The 23,108-nt window shown below is 38.3% G+C and overlaps 1 protein-coding gene across 4 annotated transcripts in view; it reads left to right on the top strand.

The window, feature by feature from the left end:
* Positions 1–2,972: 2,972 nt before the first annotated feature.
* The window catches only part of sobpa (sine oculis binding protein homolog (Drosophila) a), a 60,502-nt gene continuing 40,366 nt past the window's right edge, over positions 2,973–23,108 (top strand). For 2 of the 4 annotated variants that reach the window (XM_022192972.2, XM_022192971.2), the window contains exon 1: positions 2,973–3,543. In XM_022192972.2, the coding sequence (XP_022048664.1) occupies positions 3,448–3,543 (96 nt within the window). In that variant the 5' untranslated portion in view covers positions 2,973–3,447. The remainder of the gene's footprint in view (positions 3,544–23,108) is intronic. The other 2 variants (XM_051947885.1, XM_022192973.2) reach the window with 2 other exon arrangements.

Genomic DNA, 23,108 nt, shown 5'->3' with positions numbered 1-23,108 from the left:
GTTAAGTAGCTCCTGCTTGCATTACTGCTCTGTTTATCACCAGAATGAAGCGTTACCTTTAAATTACACTATAAACCAAATAAGTGTAGCTGGAGGAGCAGATTAAAGTGGGGATCTCGTGATGCAGGTGTGCTCCTGGTTTGTAAGGCATGGCAGGAGCAGCGCTGTAATACACAAGTCATCTCCCCCTGACCTCGCATCACGGTTCACAGCTCCTGTTCCTGCTGATTTTCCGGCTCAAATGGGTGTCACTATTCCATGAGCGGCCTCACCCGGCTCTCAGCAGCTCTGCTCATTGTAATTCAGAGGGCTGCATGAGGCTCACAGTTGAAACGGGTAAATTCATGCCCAGAGCAAAAATCATTTATTAAAGCGCTCTAGATCTGTTTTTATGTGAACGCAACGATACTACTCAGCGTTTCATGTGACATGAGGAAATCCGCTGTTAGGCAACACGCTGTGACACACAACATCTTCACAACATGTAGTTGCAACATTTTAATGAGCTTTATGTGAGCAGTGTGCATGTGTCATATATGTACAGGCGTGTGGAGATCATGAATGAACAATATGTGTGAATGTGTTTATGTGTAAATTGCACAGCTACATGCACTTCCTCCTGGGAAAATAGTGACAATCATTCCATCCATCAATATCACCTGCTATGATTTATTAGAACACATATTTTACTGTTCAAATAATGGATGGTAATAGTACAACTCCAATAAGCATTATTGATCAGTGGAGTGGGGAAAAAATCACTGTATAAGTCAGCTGTAGAATTGATTTCTATTTAAACTGTTGGATTGTTGCTCACAGTTGTATCTGAGCAGATTCCCTAAAAGCCTCCAGGGACATCTGCAGCATCATCTCCTGAACCTTCCTCGCCTCTTAGTGTCTGATTATACCACAACTGACCAGTGGAATCTCTGCAGATACGTTTGATAAGAATAAATATTGATATGGAGGCCTGAAACCCTGTGCATGTACAGTAAACTGAGACACTTGACGGGCTTATGTGCACGTTGCTGCCTGAAGAAAAAACCTGAGAGGACAAAGCAAAACTCTGAAGGCCAAATGCAAACTTTCTTTTCAGCTTGATTGTTCAGTCAGCAGAGCAGCAGTTTTACCGCACTTTTACTGTGATTGCTCACATTTGTTTTTCCTCTGTAGAGAAATTTTCCATCATTGTGTACCTGCTCCAGACTCCTTAAACCAGTGGTGTCAAACATGCGGCCCGCGGGCCAAAACCAGTCCTCCAGAGGGTCCAATCCAGCCCTGAAAGTGTAAAAATTACAGAGAAGACATTAACTGTAAATTTATCAAACTATAACTTTAAATTTTGTTTGGATCATGAAGTGAAATACTAGATTGTTCATTGTTCTTTTGTCATTTTGTGTCTCATTTTGTACTATTTTGTCTTGTTTTTGTTGTTTTCTGTCTGATTTTTGTCGTTTGTCTCATGTTTTTGTTGTTTTGCTTCTCGTTTTTATGGTTTTGTGTTTCCATTTTGTCCCGCTTGTGTTTTTTGTCTTATTTTTGACTTATTTTTTGACATTTTTTTCTCGTTTGTGCCATTTGTGTAATTTGTTGTCATTTGTCCATTTTTTTTGTTGCTTTTTAACTTTTTTTGTCAAATTTTTGGTCTCTTTTTTTGTTTGTTTCATGTCATTTGTCACATTTTTTGTCATTTTATTTCTCGCTTTTGTCATTTTGGGTCTCATATTTTGTATTATTTTGTTGTTATTTGTATTTTTTTGTCTGACTTTTGTTGTTTGTCTCATGTTTTTCTTGTTTTGCTTCTCATTTTTGTCATTTTGTGTTTCCTTTTTGTCTCACTTGTGGTATTAGACTCATTTTTGTCATTTAGTGTTTAGCTTCATTCATCATTTTGTGCATCGTTTTTGTAGTTTTGTTTCATGCTTCTGCCATTTTTTGTCTTGTTTGTGTTGTTTGTCCATTTTTTGATGCTTTGTTACTTTTTTGTCTAATATTTGGTCTCTTTTTTGCTTTGTTTCATGCCGTTTGTCTTGTTTTCTGACATTTTTTCTCACTTTTGTCATTTTGTGTGTTATTTTTGTAATGTTTTGTCTTGTTTATGTTGCTTTTTGTCTTTTTTTGTCTGACCTTTGTCATTTGTCTCATGTTTTTCTTGTTTTGCTTCTTGTTTTTGTCGTTTCGTGTTTCTTTTTTGTCTTGCTTGTGGTTTTAGTCTTATTTTTGTCATTTTGTGTTTGGCATTATTCATCATTTTGTGTATCGTTTTTGTTGTTTTGTTTCATGCTTCTGTCATTTTTGTCTCGTTTGTCCATTTTTTTGTTGCTTTGTAACTTTTTAGTCTTATTTTTTTACTCTTTTTTGCTTTGTTTCGTGTTGTTTGTATCATTTTATTTCTCACTTTTGTCATTTTGTGTCTAATTTTTGTAATATTTTGTCTTGATTTTGTTGTTTTTTGTCTTTTTAAAAGTGAAATACTGTACTTTTCAGTTACAGATAGCTGTAACTAAATGTTGTGTTCTTTTGTCGACACGCTGTGGTCTGGAAGTTGTGATGTGGAAATGATAAACTGAGGCTGAATGTTGTTGAAATTGAATTTACTTTTCTTAATGAATTTCAGTTTGTTCATAATGTTTTGTAAAAAGATCATTCCATAAATGTGATATTTTCAAAATGTACTTTTTTTGCACTTAAACAAAGGAAACAATTGGAGCCATCGTTCTTTTTTTAGGTTATTATGCTGTTATTTTACTGATCCACTTGAGATCAGATTGGGCTGAACTGGAACCTGAACTAAAATGACTTTCACACCCCTGTCTTAGACTTTTCTCTGCTGAAGTGTCTCTGAGCAACACTCTCCATCCTACTCCTGCAAACCTACATCTGACAGCCAAACGTCCTCCTGCATGCAACCAAACTCTGAGGAACTTCCTGAGTGAGTGGTGTTAAATGACAGAAGCTCCAGAGTCCAGAGTCACTAATTGCGGGACTGGATGGTGTGTGACCAGCAGCAGACTCCCGGTAGAGGCTGGCTGCTCCACCTGTTAGCCGCCTGCAGACCGTCACCGTGAGGCGGCAGCGCTAAGTGGATGTGACTGCACTGATTGCACTCCACGGGAAAGCGAGAAGAAATAGCCTACCTCTGATCATCAACGCGTCATATAATGTTTCAGCGGACGCCCCTCCCCCTGTCTCGTTTTTTCCCCTCACTCAACCTCTCCTTTGACTCACAGAGGCGGCTCACCACTGGCGCACGGACCGTGGAGGATACGCGCAGAAGATGGCTGACTTAGCCGGGCACCGCGAGCCCTCGGCGGCATCACCAGCGTCACACGGGCCGCTGAAGAGCTGCGAGACCTCCGCCGTCTGGCGACTGTAAACAGCTGCCTCTCTCACCCCCTCCTCTCCCCTCCTCACCGCAAATATTGACAGAAGTATCACAGAGAAAACATGGCAGAGATGGAAAAAGAGGGCAGACCTCCGGAAAATAAAAGAAGCCGGAAACCAGCTCACCCGGTGAAAAGGGAAATAAATGAAGAGATGAAGGTAATAAGAAATAGCGGGGTCTGTGCCCAGCTGCATGTGATTACGCGTGGAGTGGCTGTGAGGAGCGTGCGTGTGTGTTGAAGCACTAGCCGGGCGTCCTCAGAGAAAATATACGATACACTCTAAGTGCAGTTGGCTGCATGATGGTCCAACTTTGATTTATGGTGTTTGGGAGAAGCCAAGTTGCATTGTGCCCTCCGCGCCGTGCCAGCAGCCTCAGCAGCGCCCTGCCAGTTCAGCCGCACACAATGGATGCAGCGGCACCCATTCACTGCCTCCACGAGTAAGTTTGGAGCCCGTGGAGGAATACTGCGTGCGTTCCTGTCGCTTTATGTCATAATCTCGCCGTTTGAGTGCCCTGCCTTTCGTGGCTTGCCCAGAGTTAATGGAAAATCCGGTGCGTCAGTGAAGGCGTCAACAGAGCTTCTACTATTACTATTAATACTAGAAGAGCACGGCGCAGCACAATTAGTACAAATCAATGGGGGGACACTCGTCTGTGCGTGATGCTTTTTGTGGGTCTGCGTGGGTGAGCGGGGATGTGTGTTTTCCGGCGTGTGTGTGTGTGTGTTTTGACCAGCTGCCCAGAGGCGTGTGATCCAGATGTGCGTCTGTGAGCTTTACGCACTCGACAAGAGCACATTGTCTGCCGCGTTCGGCCTGTTCCATCCCCATCCAGCCTCACGTTGTTTCTATCGCCGTGTGTGTGCGTGTGTGTGTGTGTGTGTTTTCTCAGTGCACATTGTGATATCTGAGCTCCTGCGCTCCGTGCGGTTTATTGTGGAGCAAGAAAGTGTTCCTGGCATTTGTGTGTGTGTGAGAGAGAGGCAGGCTGCGCGTCCGCTTTGTCTACGTCTCTTCATTGTTTGTACACATTTGGCCGGAGACAGAGAGGCACTGAGTGTTTTCCCTGCTCTGGGATGGACGTGCAGGTGATCACACCGAGAATAGCTGCGGAAACGGTGGTTTTTAGGCTGTCAGAGGGAACGCAGGGTGCTGGCTAACGAGCGAGTCCTGAAACAACCCCGGAATAAAGCCTTTTTGTATGGAGAGCCTTCCCAAATATCAGCCGCGTTCATGTCCCACTGCTCCTCTTCTCCTACTGTAAAAATGAAAGAAATGCTGTGCGTTTTGTTGGTGACTGTAGACGCTTTGTTGGTGAGCTGCATTTATTATCACCTCAGAGCATAAGGAGCTGCAACAATCCTGCACATTTTATCACGCCTTCTAGTCAGTGCAACCTCTTGTGTTGCTTGAAAAGATGCCTTCAGTGTGGTTCATAGAGTTGTCCTTGTTTGTTGGCTAAAATGCAGAGATAGAGATGAGTTCATTCATGAAGAGAATTTGGGATGAATTCAGAAATATTTGTCATTGTTCATGTTGAAGGGATGAAGTTGAGCCGTCCTCTGCCTGTCTGGTCCTGATGACAGCAGGGAGAGATGCAGGGTGATGGGAGGTGTGGGGGTGCAGCGGTGGTGTCAGGAAAAGGCAGGTTCCTCCATGGAGAAATGCCCTTTTTAAAAAATTTTTTGTGTTTTGCTCAGCATAGCCTCGGTGGAGCATTTAAAATGGATGAGCAACACAGGGAGCTGTTGGCAGATTTGAGTCCAGGTTTTGTCACTTGTGTTATTATCACAGAGCAGATCTGGAAATGAGATCTAAAAAAGAAAAAAAAAATCACACCCCTGATAATTTCTCACACAGACTTACATGAATGATGTTTTATCTGCAGGTCTATGTTTTGTTGTTAGATATTCATTGACGTGTTAAAATGTGTTTTTTAGGAGTGGCACGCCAGCTAAACATGTCATCTGATTGAAGCAGCTTCATTTATAACTGGAGATCTATAATTTTTGAATTTGAAAACGCATAATAATATCAGGAGCTTGTGGATTTTTTAAAAATACAAATCGATGCAGATGTAGAGCCGACGGTGCGCTGGGAAAAGCAACACTCTCCCATGACAACTCCGATATCTCTGTCAATGCCGGAGAAGTTACTAAATTGAGTAGCATGTGTGGTTAAGGTGTCAAAACACTTTGGAAAGGTTAAACAAGTTCGATTGTAGCTCATTACACAACCTTGGATTTCATCTCCCACTGCATCACGCACACATCCACACAAGCTGTTCACTTAGACACTGTTCCAGTCACATAATGTGCACTTTCCACACGTTTAGCCTGCACCAGGGGAGTTAAAATCATCTTAGTCCAGGTTCCACATTCAGCCCAGTTTGATCTCCAGTTAACTGGACCAGTAAAATCACAGAATAATAACCGGTAAATAACCACAATGACAAATGGTTCCTTTGCTTTAGTGCAATAAAGTACATTTTGAAAATATTCACATTTAAGGAGCTATCTTTTTACAAAACATTATGAACTATGAAATTTGTTGAGAAAAATGTGTTCAGTTTCATCAACATTCAGCCTCAGTTTATCATTTCCACATTACAACTTCCAGATCACAAAATGACAAAAAAAAATTTGACAAATGACAGGAAACAAAACAAAAAGCAGCAAAAAAATTAAACAAAAAGTTATAAAACAACATAAAAAAGGACAAACGAGACAAAAATTACACAAATGACACAAGCGAGACAAAAAAATGAAAAAAGCGTGAAACAAAATGACAAAAATGATACAACAATGAATAAAGCAAAATACGAAATGACAAAGATGAGACAAAAAAAACATATGCAAGACTGAAAGGAACACAAAATGACAAAAACATGAGGCAAACCACAAAAATCAGACAAAAAAGACAGAAACAAGACAAAATATTTCAAAAATGAGACACAAACTGACAAAAGAACTTCACTTTATGATCAAAACAACTTGTCATGGTCTAGAATTTTTTTTATAGTTTTATAAATATACAATCTGCAGTAAATGTCTTCTCTGTAATTTTTACACTTTGAGGGTCGGATCGGACCTTCTGGAGGACCGGTTTTGGCCCGCGCGCCACATGTTTGACACACTTGGATTAAGGTGTTGAAACACTTTGGAAAGATTAAACAAGTCTGATTTTCGCTCATTACACAACCTTGGATTTTATCCCCCCTGCATCACGCACACATCCACACAAGCTGTTCATTTATACGCTCATCCAGTCACATAACGTGCACTTTCCACACGTATAGCCTGCACCTTGATGCCTTAATTAAAAAGCAGATTCTAGTGGAGTAATTATGAATGTTGCTCACATGACATAACGTGAGTTTATTGCGTGGTTATGAAAGATTTACACTCAGAGACAAATCCGAATGTAAAGCTGTCCTCAGCACTGCTCCCTGCAGAGCTGCAGTTCATTAACATTATGCCGGGCTTGCATGATGGTTTCCTCCCCCTGAACACTACATCCTGTAAGTGAAGTTTAATGTATTGATTTTCTGCAGAAAACTTTCTGTTCAGAGCAAAAAGAGACCCAGTTTGTTCCCTTCTCCTCCGTACATTCTCTCATCTTCAATATTTCAGACTAAAACCAGAGGAAAAAAAGAGAGACACAATGTGCCCTTGTGAGGGATCATACTCTTCTGAAAAACCAAACAGTCTGACAGTGTTTCCTTCATCTGGCTGCTTAATGTGCGCCACGGTAAAATAAGCCCCGGTGAGTAATCAAGGAGAAGGAAGAGTGGGCATGGAGGGGACAGGAGAGGCTGGAGAGTGGGCTAAGAAACAGGAGAGAAAGGAATGTATACAGCGCTGGGCCGGCTAAGCTGTAAAAACTGAAACCCGAGTATCTCCACCGGATCAGATATCAAGGAAAGTAGAGGGAAATGAAAGCAGAGGAGAGGGAGAGGCAGAGGAGGAGAGAGGGAGCAGGGGAGTGGAAAAGTGGAGAAGGAGGAGGAGGAGGCGGCAGAGGGAAAGTTGGCGTGTGGATTCGGGAATTTTATCACGGTGTACTGTGACCTGCTCTGGTTTCTGCCCACAAGGTATCCAGTTCCCCCCATCATCATTACCACAAGCCCTGCTGGCCGTGTCTGGGTCGGGCTGCTAGGAAAACAAGGGGGAAGAGAAAATAGAAGCAGGATTAGAAATGTGTCTGTATCAGCTGTTGAAAGTGTCGCCCTGTGAGCTGCATCAGGAGAACGCCGTTAATTATCCTGCAGATTCACATGTAAATTGGACAGAGGGCAGACGCTCCGTAAAACCACCATTTTGGCTCGAACTGGGTGATTTCAAAGGGGACTGAGAGGGAGTTTTACTGCTGATGACTTCCTGTTGACTGTCAGTGAATAAATGTAATGCAGTTTAACCAATTTCAGAATAATGGCACCAATAGTGTTTATTTGCAAAACAATAAATGGCCGTGCACAGACACGGAGATACCGACTGATAAAGTACAGGATGATCTCCAGTGGATCAGACCAGTAAAATCAGAACATAATAACCTATAAATAACCCTTTCCTATGTTTTAGTGCAAAAAAGTACATCTTGAACATGTTCACATTTAAGGAATTATCTTTCTACAAAACATTATGAACAACCTGACATTTTTTAAGAAAATAAAATTCACCAGCATTCAGCCTCAGTTTATCATTTCCACATTACAACTTCCAGATCACAGAGTGTCTACAAAGGAACACAACATTTAGTCACAGCTATCTGGAACTGTATAATATAACATTTTACTTTAACAAAAGGCAAAAAAAACCCAACAAAAACAAGACGAAATATTCCAAAAATGACACACTAACATCAAAAGTGAGAAACAAAAAATGAGACAAATGAAACGAAACAAAAAAGTAACAAAAAATTAGACAAAAAAGTTACAAAGTGACAAAAAATGACAAAACCATGAAACAAAAAACAAAAACAATACAGAAAATGAAGAAAGCAAAATACAAAATGACAAAAATGAGACAAAAAACACAAGCGAGACAAAAAGGAAACAGAAAAACGACAAATATAAGAAACAAAATGACAAAAATGTGACACAAATGATAAAACTCACACAAAAAGACTGAAGAAACAGCAAAAACAAGACAAAATATCACAAAAATGACACACAAACAACAAAACCCAGAAACAAAATGACAAAAAATGAGATAAATGGCACAAAACAAAGCAAAAATGACAAAAAATTTGACAAAAAGAAAAAATATACAAATGAGACAAAAAATGACAAAATCGTGAAACAAAACAACAAAAACGTGACACAAGTGATAAAAACCAGTCAAAGAAAGACCCAAAAACAACACAAACAAGTCAAAATATTACAAAAATAAGACACACAATGACAAAAGAACAATGAGCAATCTAGTTTATGATCAAAACAACTTGTCATGGTCCAGAAATGGTTTTAAATTTACAGTTTTACAAATTTCTAATCTGCAGTTAAGGGACGGATTGGACCCTCTGGAGGACCGGTTTTGGCCCGCGGGCCGCATGTTTGGCACCTCTGATGCACATCATGCAATTCAATGCTGACAAATGAAGATGATCAAAGAACAACATCAAAGAACAAACCTTTAAATATGTTGCAATTACATTCAGCAGCCCTGACATTCAGTGTGACCTGACGTTGGCTCAGCATCCCTCAGACAATGCACCATAAATAAAAAAATGTTTTTACGTTATATTTCAGCAGCTTCGATTGCCAGAATGCTACCGCAAAATTACAGTAAAACAGCTTCTACATTTACGAGAAAGAAATGGGTTGATATTGTTGATTTTAGGCTTAAAAAATGTGCTTCATTTCATATTTTACTATAAAAAAGTTTTAACCTTTAAAATTAGAAAATTTACATGAAAATACCATCTAAAATAAAATTTGGGTAACTTATTAAAAATAATAAAGCATTTTTTTCCATCATCAGCACAACAGTTAGTGTGTTTAACATTTAACGTGCATTTTTTTTGTAAAAATTGCGGTTAAAGCTATCCATTATTAACTCAAAAGTACATTGATTCGACCAGTAACAAACTGTATTTTTTATATTTAATAAATGCAGAAATTGCCGTGTTACGTGTTATAAATATGAAGCATGTTTCCACTATCAGTGCAAAAATATGTACATTTTACTGTGAAAAAATGGATTCTTTTTGAGAATTACATGCAAAACTTACAGTGTTGTAATGCATGTCCCGACATTTTTCCATTAAACCTGTGCAGGAGTCGGGAAATGTTGAGTAAAAAAACCTAAAAAACACACTTTTGTCCTCATTAACGTATTTATGGTGAGTCAGTGTTATCTAAACTGCTTAAAACTGTTGTAGAGTTTTGCAGATTTTTACCGTCATTTTCAATGTAAAATTAGGAACATTTTTTACAGTGTATGATAAGCTTCATAAATACAGAACTTTTTACAGTCCTGACATGTTAGATTGCACTGAATAAGGTTTTGCACGGTAATGACGTCAACACTCAGAGGTGGAAAACTGTCTGCTCCTTAAGATAAACAGCTGATAGTTTAGTCTGCATCCCCCATAATAATTCAGCTTTAATCCAGACAAATAAATCTAAGATTTTTGTGTGAAGTGATGGTAAAAATGACCCTAACCCAAAGTCACGCAAAGCATGTTAGATTTCTATATTCACTGATATACTAGCAGGGACAGCAGTAGGAGTAGAAGCATAAAAAGTCACAAACTGATTCAGTAAAGTCAGTTACGTTGACATTAGTCACTAAAAGCTCCTTCATTCTAGCTGTAGTAACAAACCTCAGAGTGTATTAAACTGAACAGGGTGTTTTATTTCTTATGAATTCAATTCTCATTTGTAAAAGAAAGTCTGTGCTTTTTTTCTTCTTTTAAAAAGCAACTCAGTCTTGTTCTGAATGCAGCATTTAATTATCTGAGGTCACTTCATGGCTTTTTGCAAGGCCTCCTCCACAGTCAGTTCCTGCTGCCGTTGTTATTATTCTTATTATTATTATTTATTCAGTCTGTTCACTTCCACTGCTGCTGATTTGCTGCAGAGATGCACCATGTTGGGTTTTTGACACACTGATATTTTCCAACTCATTTTGCCCGAATGTCGACGTGTGCAAATATTTTTTCAACCCGATTGCAGAGAACATCAAGCGTATAATGCAGTGGAATTAACATATATAATATTCTTACTCTTATAATCAACCGGCAGGTGCAGAAATAAATTTAAATTATATGTAAAAACATGCCATATGTGTTTTTATGTAACATCCCTAAACAAAGCTGACTTTATCTTCTTGTCAGTGTTCAACTTTAGTTTCATTTTCTGGCCTTTGTCTGCTGATGTAGATGATGATGCTGATATTCTCACGCACCCTTAATTTGTAGCCAGAAACTGAATGTGTAAAACCCCCAGAACAGGGGTGTCCAACATGCGGCCCGCGGGCCAAAAGCGGTCCTCCAGAGGGTCCAATCCAGCGCTCAAAGAGAAGACATTAACTGCAGGTTATAAATTACTAAAACCATAAATTTAAAATCATTTCCAGACCATGACAAGTTGTTTTGATCATAAAGTAAAATACTAGATTGTTCTTTTTTCATTTTGTGTCTCATTTTTGTAATTTTTTGTCTGACTTTTGTTGCTTTCTCATGTTTTTGTGTTTCCTTTTTGCTTGTGTTTTTTGTCTGACTTGTCTGTCATTTTGTGTTTTGCGTTATTCAGTATTTTGTATTGTTTTTGGTTGTTTTGTGGTGGTTTGTTTTTGCCTTGCTTGTGTTGTTTATCTACTTTTATGTCATTTTGTTCCTTGCTTTTGTCATTTTTTGTCTCGTTTTTGTCATTTGTCCATTTTTTTGTCGCTTTGTAACTTTTTTGTAAAACTTTTTGTCTCTTGTTTTGTGTTGTTTGTCTTATTTTTTTGTCATTTTATGTCTCGTTTTTGTCGTTTTGTGTCTCTTTTTTGTAATTTTTTGTTTTTTGTCCAACTTTTGTCATTTTGTGTCTCATTTTTGTAATTTTTTTGTGTTTTTTTGTCTGACTTTTGTTGTTTTCTCATGTTTTTGTGTTTCCTTTTTGCTTGTCTTTTTTTGTCCGACTTGTCTGTCATTTTGTGTTTTGTTTTGTGTTTTTGTCATTTTATGTCTCATTTTTGTGGTTTTGTGTCTCTTTTTTGGAATATTTTGTCTTGTTTTTGTAGGTTTTTGTCTTTTTTCATCTGACTTTTGTCATTTTGATCATTTATTTCCAGATGACTAAATGTTGTGTTTCTTTATAGACACACTGTGATCTGGAAGTTGTAATGTGGAAATGATAAACTGAGGCTGAATGTTACTCAAATTTAACTTATTTCTCTTTAGAAAGTTCGGGTTGCTCATAATGTTTTGGTAAAATGATAATTCCTTAAATGTGAACATTTTCAGAATGTACTTTTTAGCACAAAAACAAAGCAAACATTTGGAGTTGTGTTTATTTATAAGCTATTGTGTTGTGATTTTACTGGTCTGGTCTACTTGAGATCAAACTGGTCTGAATGTGGAACCTGGACTAAGATGAGTTTGACACCTTTGGTCTAGATACCCCAATACAGGGGCAACCTGATAGCCGAGTGTTTAGGGTCCAGACCATACAGGTGGAGGTCTTGATTCAAATCATGTCTAACTGGACCATTGCTATGTGTCACTTTGTCCTCCTCTTGTATTTCTGTCTCTGTCGCTATAAAAAAAGGGCCCAAAACAATAAAAAACTGCAGTATTTTCTGTACTTCTGTGCCACTGGGTGTACCATCATCATGATGCTATTCTTGGAGTGGGATCAAAAGTTTATTCCAAGGTTGTCTCATTGACATTTAAAGGCAGTTTTTAGTCAATTTCAGGGATTTACATTTTAGTCTACATTTGTACTATTTCACATTTTCCACATAATTTCACATAAATGATAATCGGACTGATAATCTGGTTTGTTGTCTTCAGTTCGTCCTGCTGGTCGCTCTGTTTGCTCGTCCAGTTTAACGTGTCGTTAAGGAGACTCCTGCTGCTTTCATGTTTGGTAATCCTCTCAGAAAGATTCTGGAAATCCTCAGGTACCATCCCCTCTGACTCCAGCAAACACAGGACTAAGAGCACAGTTAGAAGTTTTATATCCTGGAGAAACACTCCACATGTGAGTTATAACAATATCCAGCAGCGGGTGGCCCCCGAGGCATTTAAGCTAATTTTTTTTTTAAGTAAGTCAGACTGTCAAATTTATTCTGTGGAAGATAATCCACCTTGTTCATGGCAACCACAGCTGAGCTGGTCTTTAAAACAAATAATATCTTCTGCCAGCTATAAGCAGGGCAGTTTTTTTGTGCAGTTTGTGCCATCCTCTTTCATGGGGACCGGCTTTGGCGAAGCGTATTATTCTTTTGTCACACTCGGGCCGTTATCCCACCGAGCAGCCTCTCAATCCAAATGCAATTAAAAATTATTTATTCTTCACTAACCTGACAGTAAATGGTCGAATAGTGATTAATGAGAGCCAAGGAGGAAGTTTTCACCCCCTACATAGAATATGGGTCAAGATATAATTGCAGGACTTTTTGTGTCATAGTTGATGTTTTCACTGTTTTCAGGCCTAAAACCAACATGGCCGCCTAGAACCAAACACCACATGGCATTTTAGAAAAACATTCTTCTAAATATTATATATAAAACTGAGTAAAATTGAAAGTTATTTTTAAAGATTGTCTCAACTTAATAAAAAAGAACACAACCCAAACTGTTTTTGAATCAGCTCATTTCATTATCGTTTAGCTAATTAGAAGGTGGTTGTTATTAAATTAGAATGGTTATTTAGTTGAAAATGGCAAAAATTAGACACTAAATGACAAAAATGACACACAAAATGACATAAGGAGACAGAAAACGACAAAAACGACACACAAAACGACAAAACCAATACACAGAATGACAAAAGCGAGACACAAAATGACAAAAAAGAGACAGAAAATGACAAATTTTAGTGATATCCAGTCATTTCTTTATTCATAAGTGATTGTTTCCATAATAAATAATTATGGAATTTGTAAAGACATGATCATAATGAGCATAAAAATATTCCTAAAAAAGTCTTTCAGTTGTATATTGACATGTTTATTCTGTGTGGATTATAAATATCCCATGCAGATTTTAGGAAAATGCCTCAATTCTGGTAACCGGTGCGATGTATTCGGGTGTTATTTTGACAATACAAAAGGTCACGGAGAATCAATAACATCTTTAGGAATGATCCTGTGGGGACTATGATTATTCAATTTAAGTTTCATATCAGTGTGTTTAGTAAATGTCAAGATATTTTATTCTTAAGTCACCGACCTTACGGCCTTTTTGTGAACTTTTCCATAAAATTCTTGGTTTGGCAGCTCCATTGATGAGCTAAACTTCCAGCTGACCTCAGTTTTGTCAGAGGCTGTGATGAATAAAGCCGATAAACAGAGATGTGGTCAGAGTTAGAGCAGATATAACGGACATACATCCAGGGTAACATGCAGACATCTGTAGCTGCCTGTGTGCCTCGTCCTCCTCAGCAAAGCCAAAGTCTAAGTCGGTGCCTCTGGTTTGATGAGCCGCCAACCAGGATTAGATTCCACTCTTAATAATACTCCCACTTTCTCAAAGTAGTAGGGTGACACAGAGGACAGGATGGTGGGGAGGAAGGGGAGACACAGAGAGATGCTGTGTTTTTGTGCTTCTTTTACGGCTACATCCGTTTTACTCGGGCTGCATTCAGGCTGGGTTATGCTCCAACTCGTTTGTTCAAAAGGAGGATTTTCTCCTGGATGATTTTTTCTCCTCAAGGTTTCATCCCTGCAGTTGGGCTAATTGCTGCGCTTGTGCTTGCCAATGTGTGCACTTTGAGTCTGCCTCTTTTCAGCTGATTGTTATGTAAGCTGATGCCCATAAGTAAGACAGATAGTTTCTATTATTTATGTAAGGAGATGGAGACTTTTCTGTCTCTCTGTGCAGATATCACGAACCGTCCAATTACTACATTTCCATTAATTACTTAGATGTTCTCTCAAAGTCTCTACAGCTTGGAAACGTACGTAGAGCAACGCTACACAAACCAGTGTCATACTAAAATGTGTAATAGCTACACTGGTCCACCATGCAAAACACAATGTTTTTACAGTAAAGCTGTCAGATGCTTCGTTTTTTAGGGGCTGTTCTTGTGGTAATGAAGTAGCAAACCAAAGCACATGGGTCAATCTATAACTGAGGAACTTGTGAAGTCCATGGGATATATCCTGCATACATTTTTATTAAAAGTTAATAAAAACAAATGTTTTTATGTTCATTATGATCATGCCTTTACAAATTACATAATTATTTATGGAAACAATCACTTACACACGTGGACAAAATTGTTGGTACCCCTCAGTTAAAGAAGGAAAAACCCACAATTCTCACTGAAATCACTTGAAACTCACAAAAGTAACAATAAATAAAAATTGATTGAAAATTAAATAATCAAAAACAGCCATTACTTTTGAATTGTTGATTAACATAATTATTTAAAAAAACAAACTAATGAAACAGGCCTGGACAAAAATGATGGTACCTCTATAAAAGATTGAAAACTATTTGACCAGAGTGACATGATTAACTCAGGTGTGTCATTTAATTGACATCACAGGTGTTTCCAAACTCATAATCAGTCAGTCTGCCTATTTAAAGGGAGACAAGTAGTCACCCTGCTGTTTGGTGAAAAGGTGTGTACCACACTGAACATGGACAACAGAAAGCGAAGGAGAGAATTGTCCCAGGACATCCGAAAAAAAATTATAGACAAACATCTTAAAGATAAAGGCTATAAGACCATCTCTAAACAGCTTGAAGTTCCTGTGACAACAGTGGCTCATATTATTCAGAAGTTCAAGACCCACGGGACAGTAGCCAACCTCCCTGGACGTGGCCGCAAGAGGAAAATTGATGACAAATTGAAGAGACGGATCGTTGGAATTGTATCCAAAGAGCCCAGAGCAACCTCCAAAGAAATTAAAGGTGAACTCCAAGGCCAAGGTACATCAGTGTCAGATCGCACCATTCGTGGTTGTTTGAGCCAAAGTGGACTTCATGGGAGACGACCAAGGAGGACACCACTGCTGAAAAAAACTCATAAAAAAGCCAGACTGGAATTTGCAAAAATGCATGTTGACAAGCCACAAAGCTTCTGGGAGAATGTCCTTTGGACAGATGAGACCAAACTGGAGCTTTTTGGTAAGGCACATCAACTCTATGTTCATAGACTCAAAAACCAAGCATACGAAGAAAAGAACACTGTCCCTACGGTGAAACATGGAGGAGGCTCAGTAATGTTTTGGGGCTGCTTTGCTGCATCTGGCACAGGGTGTCTTGAAAGTGTGCAAGGTACGATGAAATCTGAAGACTATCAAGGCATTCTGGAGAGAAATGTGCTGCCTAGTGTCAGAAAGCTTGGTCTCAGTCGCAGGTCATGGGTCTTCCAACAGGACAACGATCCAAAACACACAGCCAAAAACACCCAAGAATGGCTGAGAGAAAAGCGTTGGACTATTCTAAAGTGGCCTTCTATGAGCCCAGATCTGAATCCCATTGAACATATGTGGAAGGAGCCGAAACATGCCATTTGGAGAAGACACCCATCAAACCTGAGACAACTGGAGCTGTTTGCTCATGAGGAGTGGGCCAAAATACCTGTTGACAGCTGCAGAACGCTCATTGACAAATACAGAAATGGTTTAATTGCAGTGATTGCCTCAAAAGGTTGTGCAACAAAATATTAAGTTATGGGTACCATCATTTTTGTCCAGCCCTATTTCATTAGTTTTTTTTTTTTTATAATTATGTTAATCAACAATTCAAAAGTGATGGCTGATTTTGATTATTTAATTTTCAATAAATTTTTATTTATTGTTACTTTTGTGAGTTTCAAGTGATTTCAGTGACAATTGTGGGTTTTTCCTTCTTTAACTGAGGGGTACCAACAATTTTGTCCACGTGTGTATTAATAAAAAAATGACTCAGTATCACTAAAATGTCAACTTAACCATTCAAATTTAACAACAACCAGCTTCTAATTACCTAACAATAATAAAATGAGCTGATTCAGAAATAGTTTGGATTGTGTTCTTTTTATTAAGTTGGGATAATCATGACAGATGTTTCTTTTTTGGCAATATATCAAATTTTATATGGAACATAACAAACTGAATCTGTGTCCGAGAAATCACTTTCCACTAAGTTCCCCGTTACAAAAACACATCTCCAGGAAGTGTGTTAATTCTAGATCACATGACCTGCTCCACGTTTTGTGTATCGGTATTGTCATTTTGTGTCTCGTTTTTGTCATTCTGTCTTTCGTTTTTGTTATTTTGTGTCTCTTTGATAAAAACTAACTGGAAATCACTAAAATGTCAACTAAATAACCCTCCGAATTTAATGCCAACCACCTTCTAATTAGCTAAACAAAAATAAAATGAGCTTATTCAAAAATAGTTTTGATTGTGCTGATTTAATATAAAGTAGTGTATGAGTCAAGTGTCAACAGGTTTACTACAATATCTTTGAAAATAACTTTCAATTTCAGTTTTACTCAACTGTGTATATAATATTTAGAAGAATCTATCTCTAAAATACCATCATGTGATGTTTGGTTCTAGGCGGCCATGTTGGTTTTAGGCCTGAAAACAGCAGAAATGTCGACGATGTTACAAAAAGTCCCACAATTATCTGCTGACCCAAACAATGACAGAAAAAATAGAAAGCAGTGAATGAAAACTACAGAAAACAGCGACAACTAGAAATGACTAAAAGGAAACAGTGACTTAAAAGCAACAGAAATCAGCGACTGAAAATAATGTACAACTGTGACAGAAAACAAAAGAAAGCATACATAGAAAACAATGATGGAAAATGACAGAAAACAAGGAGTGAAAATGACCAAAAACACCATGACCGAAAATAACATCACTGACAGAAAATGACTGTAACAGAAAACAATGAAAAGGAGAGAAAACAGTGACAGCAAACAGCAGCAAAATATAAAAATAAAATGTGAAAGTAAAGCTTCCATTGAGGAGGTAAACTCCAGTCTGCAGCAGCTTCACTCTTTCAGCCTCCTCATGTGGATTTTGTTGCCCTTTTTATGTACGAGTCCCGTGATGTGAAACCTGCCAGTCATGACGTGGATGCAGGGAAAAATGTGAAGCATCTCTCACTTTTTACAGTTTTTACTGTGAAACAAAAGTGTAGCTGTTCCACATTTTAGACACGAGGCACTAAAACAATTAGTCAATTCATCAATTAGGAAACCAATGGGACAGACAATGAGCAGCTATTTTGCCGAGTAATTATTCCTTTCAGCTATTTTAAAGTGAAAAATAACATAAAACAGTCCTGCTGCCTGCTTCTCATTTGTTTCTTCTGTCACAACACATATGAATGCATCACCTTTTACACTTCAAACATTCACTGGATAGGAGAGAAAATAAAATACAGATTGATCTATAATCAAAAAGGTAAATACCTGCAGGGCTCATTTTCTGTGTCCTGCTAATGTGGCCTGTATGTGCGTGGAATCTAGAAAAAACCCCTAAAACAACAAACAGTGACAAGCTGCCACTAGAATGCAGAAAGGACAGGAAACGTGTTCTCAGGATGTCTCCACGGTGACAACACGGCCGTGCACGTCGCTGTCAGAGCCTAACTTTAGCTCTGCTCAGGACGCGCTACTAAATCTGTCTTCCAGGAACCTTCAGGCACAGAGAGCACTGCTGTCACTCATCATTGTTCAAGCAGAAGCGTCGTTACATCTGCGAACACGAGCTGTCCTCATTAGCAGCCTTCACTGCTTCAACCACCATTTTTAAAACCCTCTGTGGCGGAAAAATGCCGAGATTATAAATGCCTGGATTAGACTTTAATTACCGCAAATAATCACCGCAGATCCTGTCATTGTTGAATCCTGATGCTGAAGTCCAGAGCTCCAGATGTTCATGTTCACATGTTTGTGTGTTCAGACCTTCCTGCAGATGGATTACAGCAGAGGTGTCAAACTTCTTTTAGTTCAGGGGCCGCATTCAGTGGGTTGGACCGGTAAAATGAGACCTATGAATGACCACAACTCCCAATTTTTCCTTTTGTTTTAGTGCAAAAAAGTATATTCAGTTACAGTTTTTTTGTACAAAACATTGAGCAACTTGAAACTTCTGAAGAAAATCAAGTTAATTTTCAACCATATTGTGCCCTAGTTTATCATTTACACATTACAATTTACACTTTACAGCGTTTTACACTTTCACAGAGATCCTACAAAGGCAAAAAAAACATTTAGTCATCTGGAACTGAACAATGTATTTTACTGTATGATCAAAACGACAGAAGTCAGACAAAAAACAACAAATGCAAGACAAAATATTACAAAAATGAGACACACAATGGCAAAAGCGAGAAACTAAATGAGAAAAAGACAAAAGACAAAAAACACAAATGAGACTACAAGTAAACACAAAATGACAAAAAACAGATACAAAATGACAAAAACATGAGACACGCAACAAAAGTCAGACAAAAAACAACAAAAATGTGACAAGTGACACAAAACAAAACAAAAAAGAGACAAAAAATTGACAAAAAGTTACAAAGTGACAAAAAATGGACAAACGTGACAAGTGAGACAAAAAAACTCTACAAAATGACAAAAAGACAAAAAACCCACACAAAGCAATGAATCAAGCAAAACACAAAATGACAAAAATAAGAAACAAAACAACACGAAAATGAGACAAACGGCAAAAGTCAGACAAAAAAAGACAAAATATTACAAAAATGAGACACAAAATGGCAAAAGAGTAATAAACAATCTATTATTTTTACTTCAATCAAAACAACTTATTTTGAATTATTTTAAATTTATGATTTCGCAAATTTACAATCTGCAGTTAATGTCTTCTCTGTAATTTTTTCCCTTTGAGGACCGGTTTGGACCTTCTGGAGGACAGGTTTTGGCCCGCGGGCCGCATGTTTGACACCCTGGATAACGGGCATGCTTGGCCTTTCTCGTCACCACAACAAGGTGCTTTGACTTCACCTGTCATCGGCTCCAGCTGTGCCATTTACCCGCTGACCACCACAGCGGTGTTTCCTAACAGACAGATCAATAACTGCTGTCAGTCCTCATTAATAATGTCCTCCCAGCATTTAAACCAGGGCAGTCAAACTTAGTCCAGGTTCCACATTCAGCCAGATTTCATCTCAAGTGGACCGGACCAGTAAAACCACAGTTTAATAACCTATAAATAACCACAACTCCTAGTTTTTCCTTAGATTTAGTGCAAAAAATATTCACGTTTAAGGAATTGCCTTTCTACAAAACATCATGAACAACCTGAAATTTCTGAAGAAAAATAAATTCATTTTCAGCAACATTCAGCCTCAGTTTATCATTTACACGTTACAACTTCTAGATCACAGAGTGTCTACAAAGGAACACAACATTTAGTCACAGCTATCTGGGTCTGAATGATATAGTGTTTTACTTTGTGATGAAAATGACAAGATAGACAAAAAAAGACAAAAAAACAACAAAAACAAGGCAAAATATGACAAAAAAATCAACACAAAATGACAAAAAATGAGACAAACGACTTGAAACAAAACACAAAAAGACTAAAAAATTGACAGAAAAGCCACAAAGCCACAAAAAATGTACAAACAACAAAAACGAGACAAAAAATTACAAAAGCGAGAAACAAAGCGACAAAAAAGTAGACAAACAGCACAAATGAGGCAAAAAAACACAAAACGACCAAAAACAACTCAAAGCATCAAATAAAACAAAACACAAAATGGCAAAAATAAGACAAAAAATGACAAAAGCAAGACAAAATATTACAAAAATGAGACACACAATGGCAAAAGAGCAATCGAGTATTTTAATTTATGATCAAAGCAACTTGTCATGGTTTACAAATTATTTAGAGTTTTACGAATTTCTGATCTACAGTTAATGTCTTCTCTGTAATTTTTGCACTTTATGGGCCGGACTGGACCCTCTGGAGGGCCGGTTTTGACCCACGGGCCGCATGTTTGACACCCCTGATTTAAACCGTCTTCCAACCACGGCTCAGCCACTTCTGCACAGAATAGCAGAAACCGTAGGCTCCGTACAAACAGAGCAAACGGAGGCAAAACTGATCCGGGAGCAGCGCTACGACTCTGAGATACAAATACGACACATCAGGAATTTCTCTCCAGAATGCTTCGAAACGGAGCAGATGTGCTGACGGAGCAGGAGAAAAAGTGCTTCTGTCACGCCGAGACCGAGCCACGGCGTCTCAAATATGCAAAGAGATACTTCTGCCTCAGTCTAAACAAGAGTGTGTGTGTGTGTGTGTGGGCTCATTCCCTTACTGTTCTCCCACTGTAAGCAGTATCCAAACTGCTCTTTGCGTTGGAGCGCTGCTGATTGTGTTGGTATCAGGTAATTGAGTCAGCGGACCAACCTGTTGTCTCCTCGCTCAGCGTCCAGCAGGCTGAACCATTCCAGCCACCTCTTCCTTACTCATTTTAACGGCTGCAGACGGCATTTTATTGTGAAACGCTCCTTCCCACCTCCACAGAGACCTTGTAGATTCACTTTGTTTGCTCAAATTAAATTCTGTTTTCAGGTAAGGTCACTTTTCCACCCACAGGAAAACACGAGTCGACACTTTAGAGCTGCCTCTCCCCTGAGAAATGTGGACTTACCACAGCTTTTCTCTCTCATCTCTTTGCTGTGAAACATCATACGCAGGCCGGGCTGACAGACGTGAACCTGCGGTGTTAAATGTGCCCATACCTCATCGTCCTACACCATTACTGCCTATTGATGTTCAAGTACATTCTTCCTCCATGGAGTACAGCTTTAAATTGAATTTGAATGTCCTTCTTCTTGTCTCGTTCCTCTGAGAAGCAGCTGAGAAACCTTCATGTGAATTTATCGCTTTGCTTTGTATAAATAAAAAAAATTAAAGAAGAGAACATTCCACCTGATAGCCGGGGCCTTTTAATTTGTCTCTATTTGTCTGTTTCTGTCTCAGACAACAGATGCACATCATATAAGAGTAAGTGTGCTGGGTGGCTCTGAACCGCTTTAACGCCATCACTCCGGCTCTGACATATCGACAGGAGCTGTTTGTAATTGACATTTAACGGCTTGATGAAGTGGCTGATGAGTGACGGCTGCTGCCATGATGAGATAATGAACAGAGTGAAGTGGGATCGGCTGTAAAATAATGAAGCGACTCAGGTCCTGTCTGTTTGAACGCTGCTCAGTACGTTCAGTTTGTCCTCACAAACCTGTGATCTGACTTTACAAGCTGCTGTTCTGTTGAACTGATGATGATCCATACCTGGCTGGTCCACATTTAATTTACAGTGATGAGAAAATCCAAACAACGTCGGCCACATTTGGAAAAGTCCCTCTAAGACAGGGGTGTCAAACATGCGGCCCGTGGGCCAAAAGCGGTCCTCCAGAGGGTCCAATCCGGCCCTCAAAGTGTAAAAATTACAGAGAAGACATTAACTGCAGATTGTAAATTAGTAAAACTATAAATTTAAAATAGTTTCTAGACCATGACAAGTTGTTTTGATCATAAAGTAAAATAATAGATTGCGCATTGTTCTTTTGTTGTTTTGTGTCTCATTTTTGTAATATTTTGTTGGTTTTTTTTGTCTTTTTTTTGTCTGACTTCAGCTGTCTCATGTTTTTGTTGTTTTGTGTTTCCTTTTTGTCTGGCTTGTGTTTTTCTGTCTATTTTTTGTCGTTTTGTTCCTTTTTTGTCATTTTCTAGCTTTTTTGTTTAATTTAACGTCTCTTTTTTGTTTTGTTTCATGTCATTTGTGTCACATTTTTGCCGTTTTGTTTCTCTTTTTTGTCTGTTTGTGTTTTGCTTTATTCATTGTGTTGTGTATCATGTTCGTCGTTTCGTTTCATGCTTTTGTCATTTTTTGTTTTGTTAGTTCTTTTTTGTCGCTTTGTAGCTTTTTTCCACATTGTTTCTCATTTTGTAATTTTGTCTCTCATTTTTGAAATATTTCGTCTTGTTTTTGCTGTTTTTTGCCTTTTTTGTCTGACTTTTATCATGTGTTGCACATTTTTGTCGTTTTGTTTTTGTCATTTTGTGTTTCCTTTTTGTCTCACTTGTGTTTATTTTCCCCATTTTTGTCATTTTATTTGGCTTTATTCGTTGTTTTGTGTTTCGTTTTTGTCGTTTTATTTCACACTTGTCATTTTTTGTCTCTTTTGTCCATTTTATATCGATTTATGAATTTTTTTGTCTTAACTTTTTGTCACTTTTTGTTTTGTTTTGTGTCGTTTGTCTCATTTTTTGTCATTTTGTTTCTTATTTTTGTCGTTTTCTGTCTCATTTTGTAAAATTTTGTCTTGTTTTTGCTGTTTTTTTTGTCTTCTTTAAAGTGAAATACTGTATTGTTCAATTCCAGATAGCTGTGACTACTTTCTTTGCAGACACTCTGTGATCTGGAAGTTGTAATGTGGAAATGATAAACTGAGGCTGAATGCTGCTGAAATTTAAGTTATTTTTCTTCAGAAATTTTCAGGTTGTTCGTGATGTTTTGTAGAAAGATAATTCCTTAATTGTGAACGTCTTCAGAATGAACTGTTTTGC

The sequence above is a fragment of the Acanthochromis polyacanthus genome, chromosome 1, assembly GCF_021347895.1.
Source record: "Acanthochromis polyacanthus isolate Apoly-LR-REF ecotype Palm Island chromosome 1, KAUST_Apoly_ChrSc, whole genome shotgun sequence".
Classification (NCBI taxonomy): Eukaryota; Metazoa; Chordata; class Actinopteri; family Pomacentridae; genus Acanthochromis; species Acanthochromis polyacanthus.
This window is presented reverse-complemented; position numbering and strand designations above follow the sequence as displayed.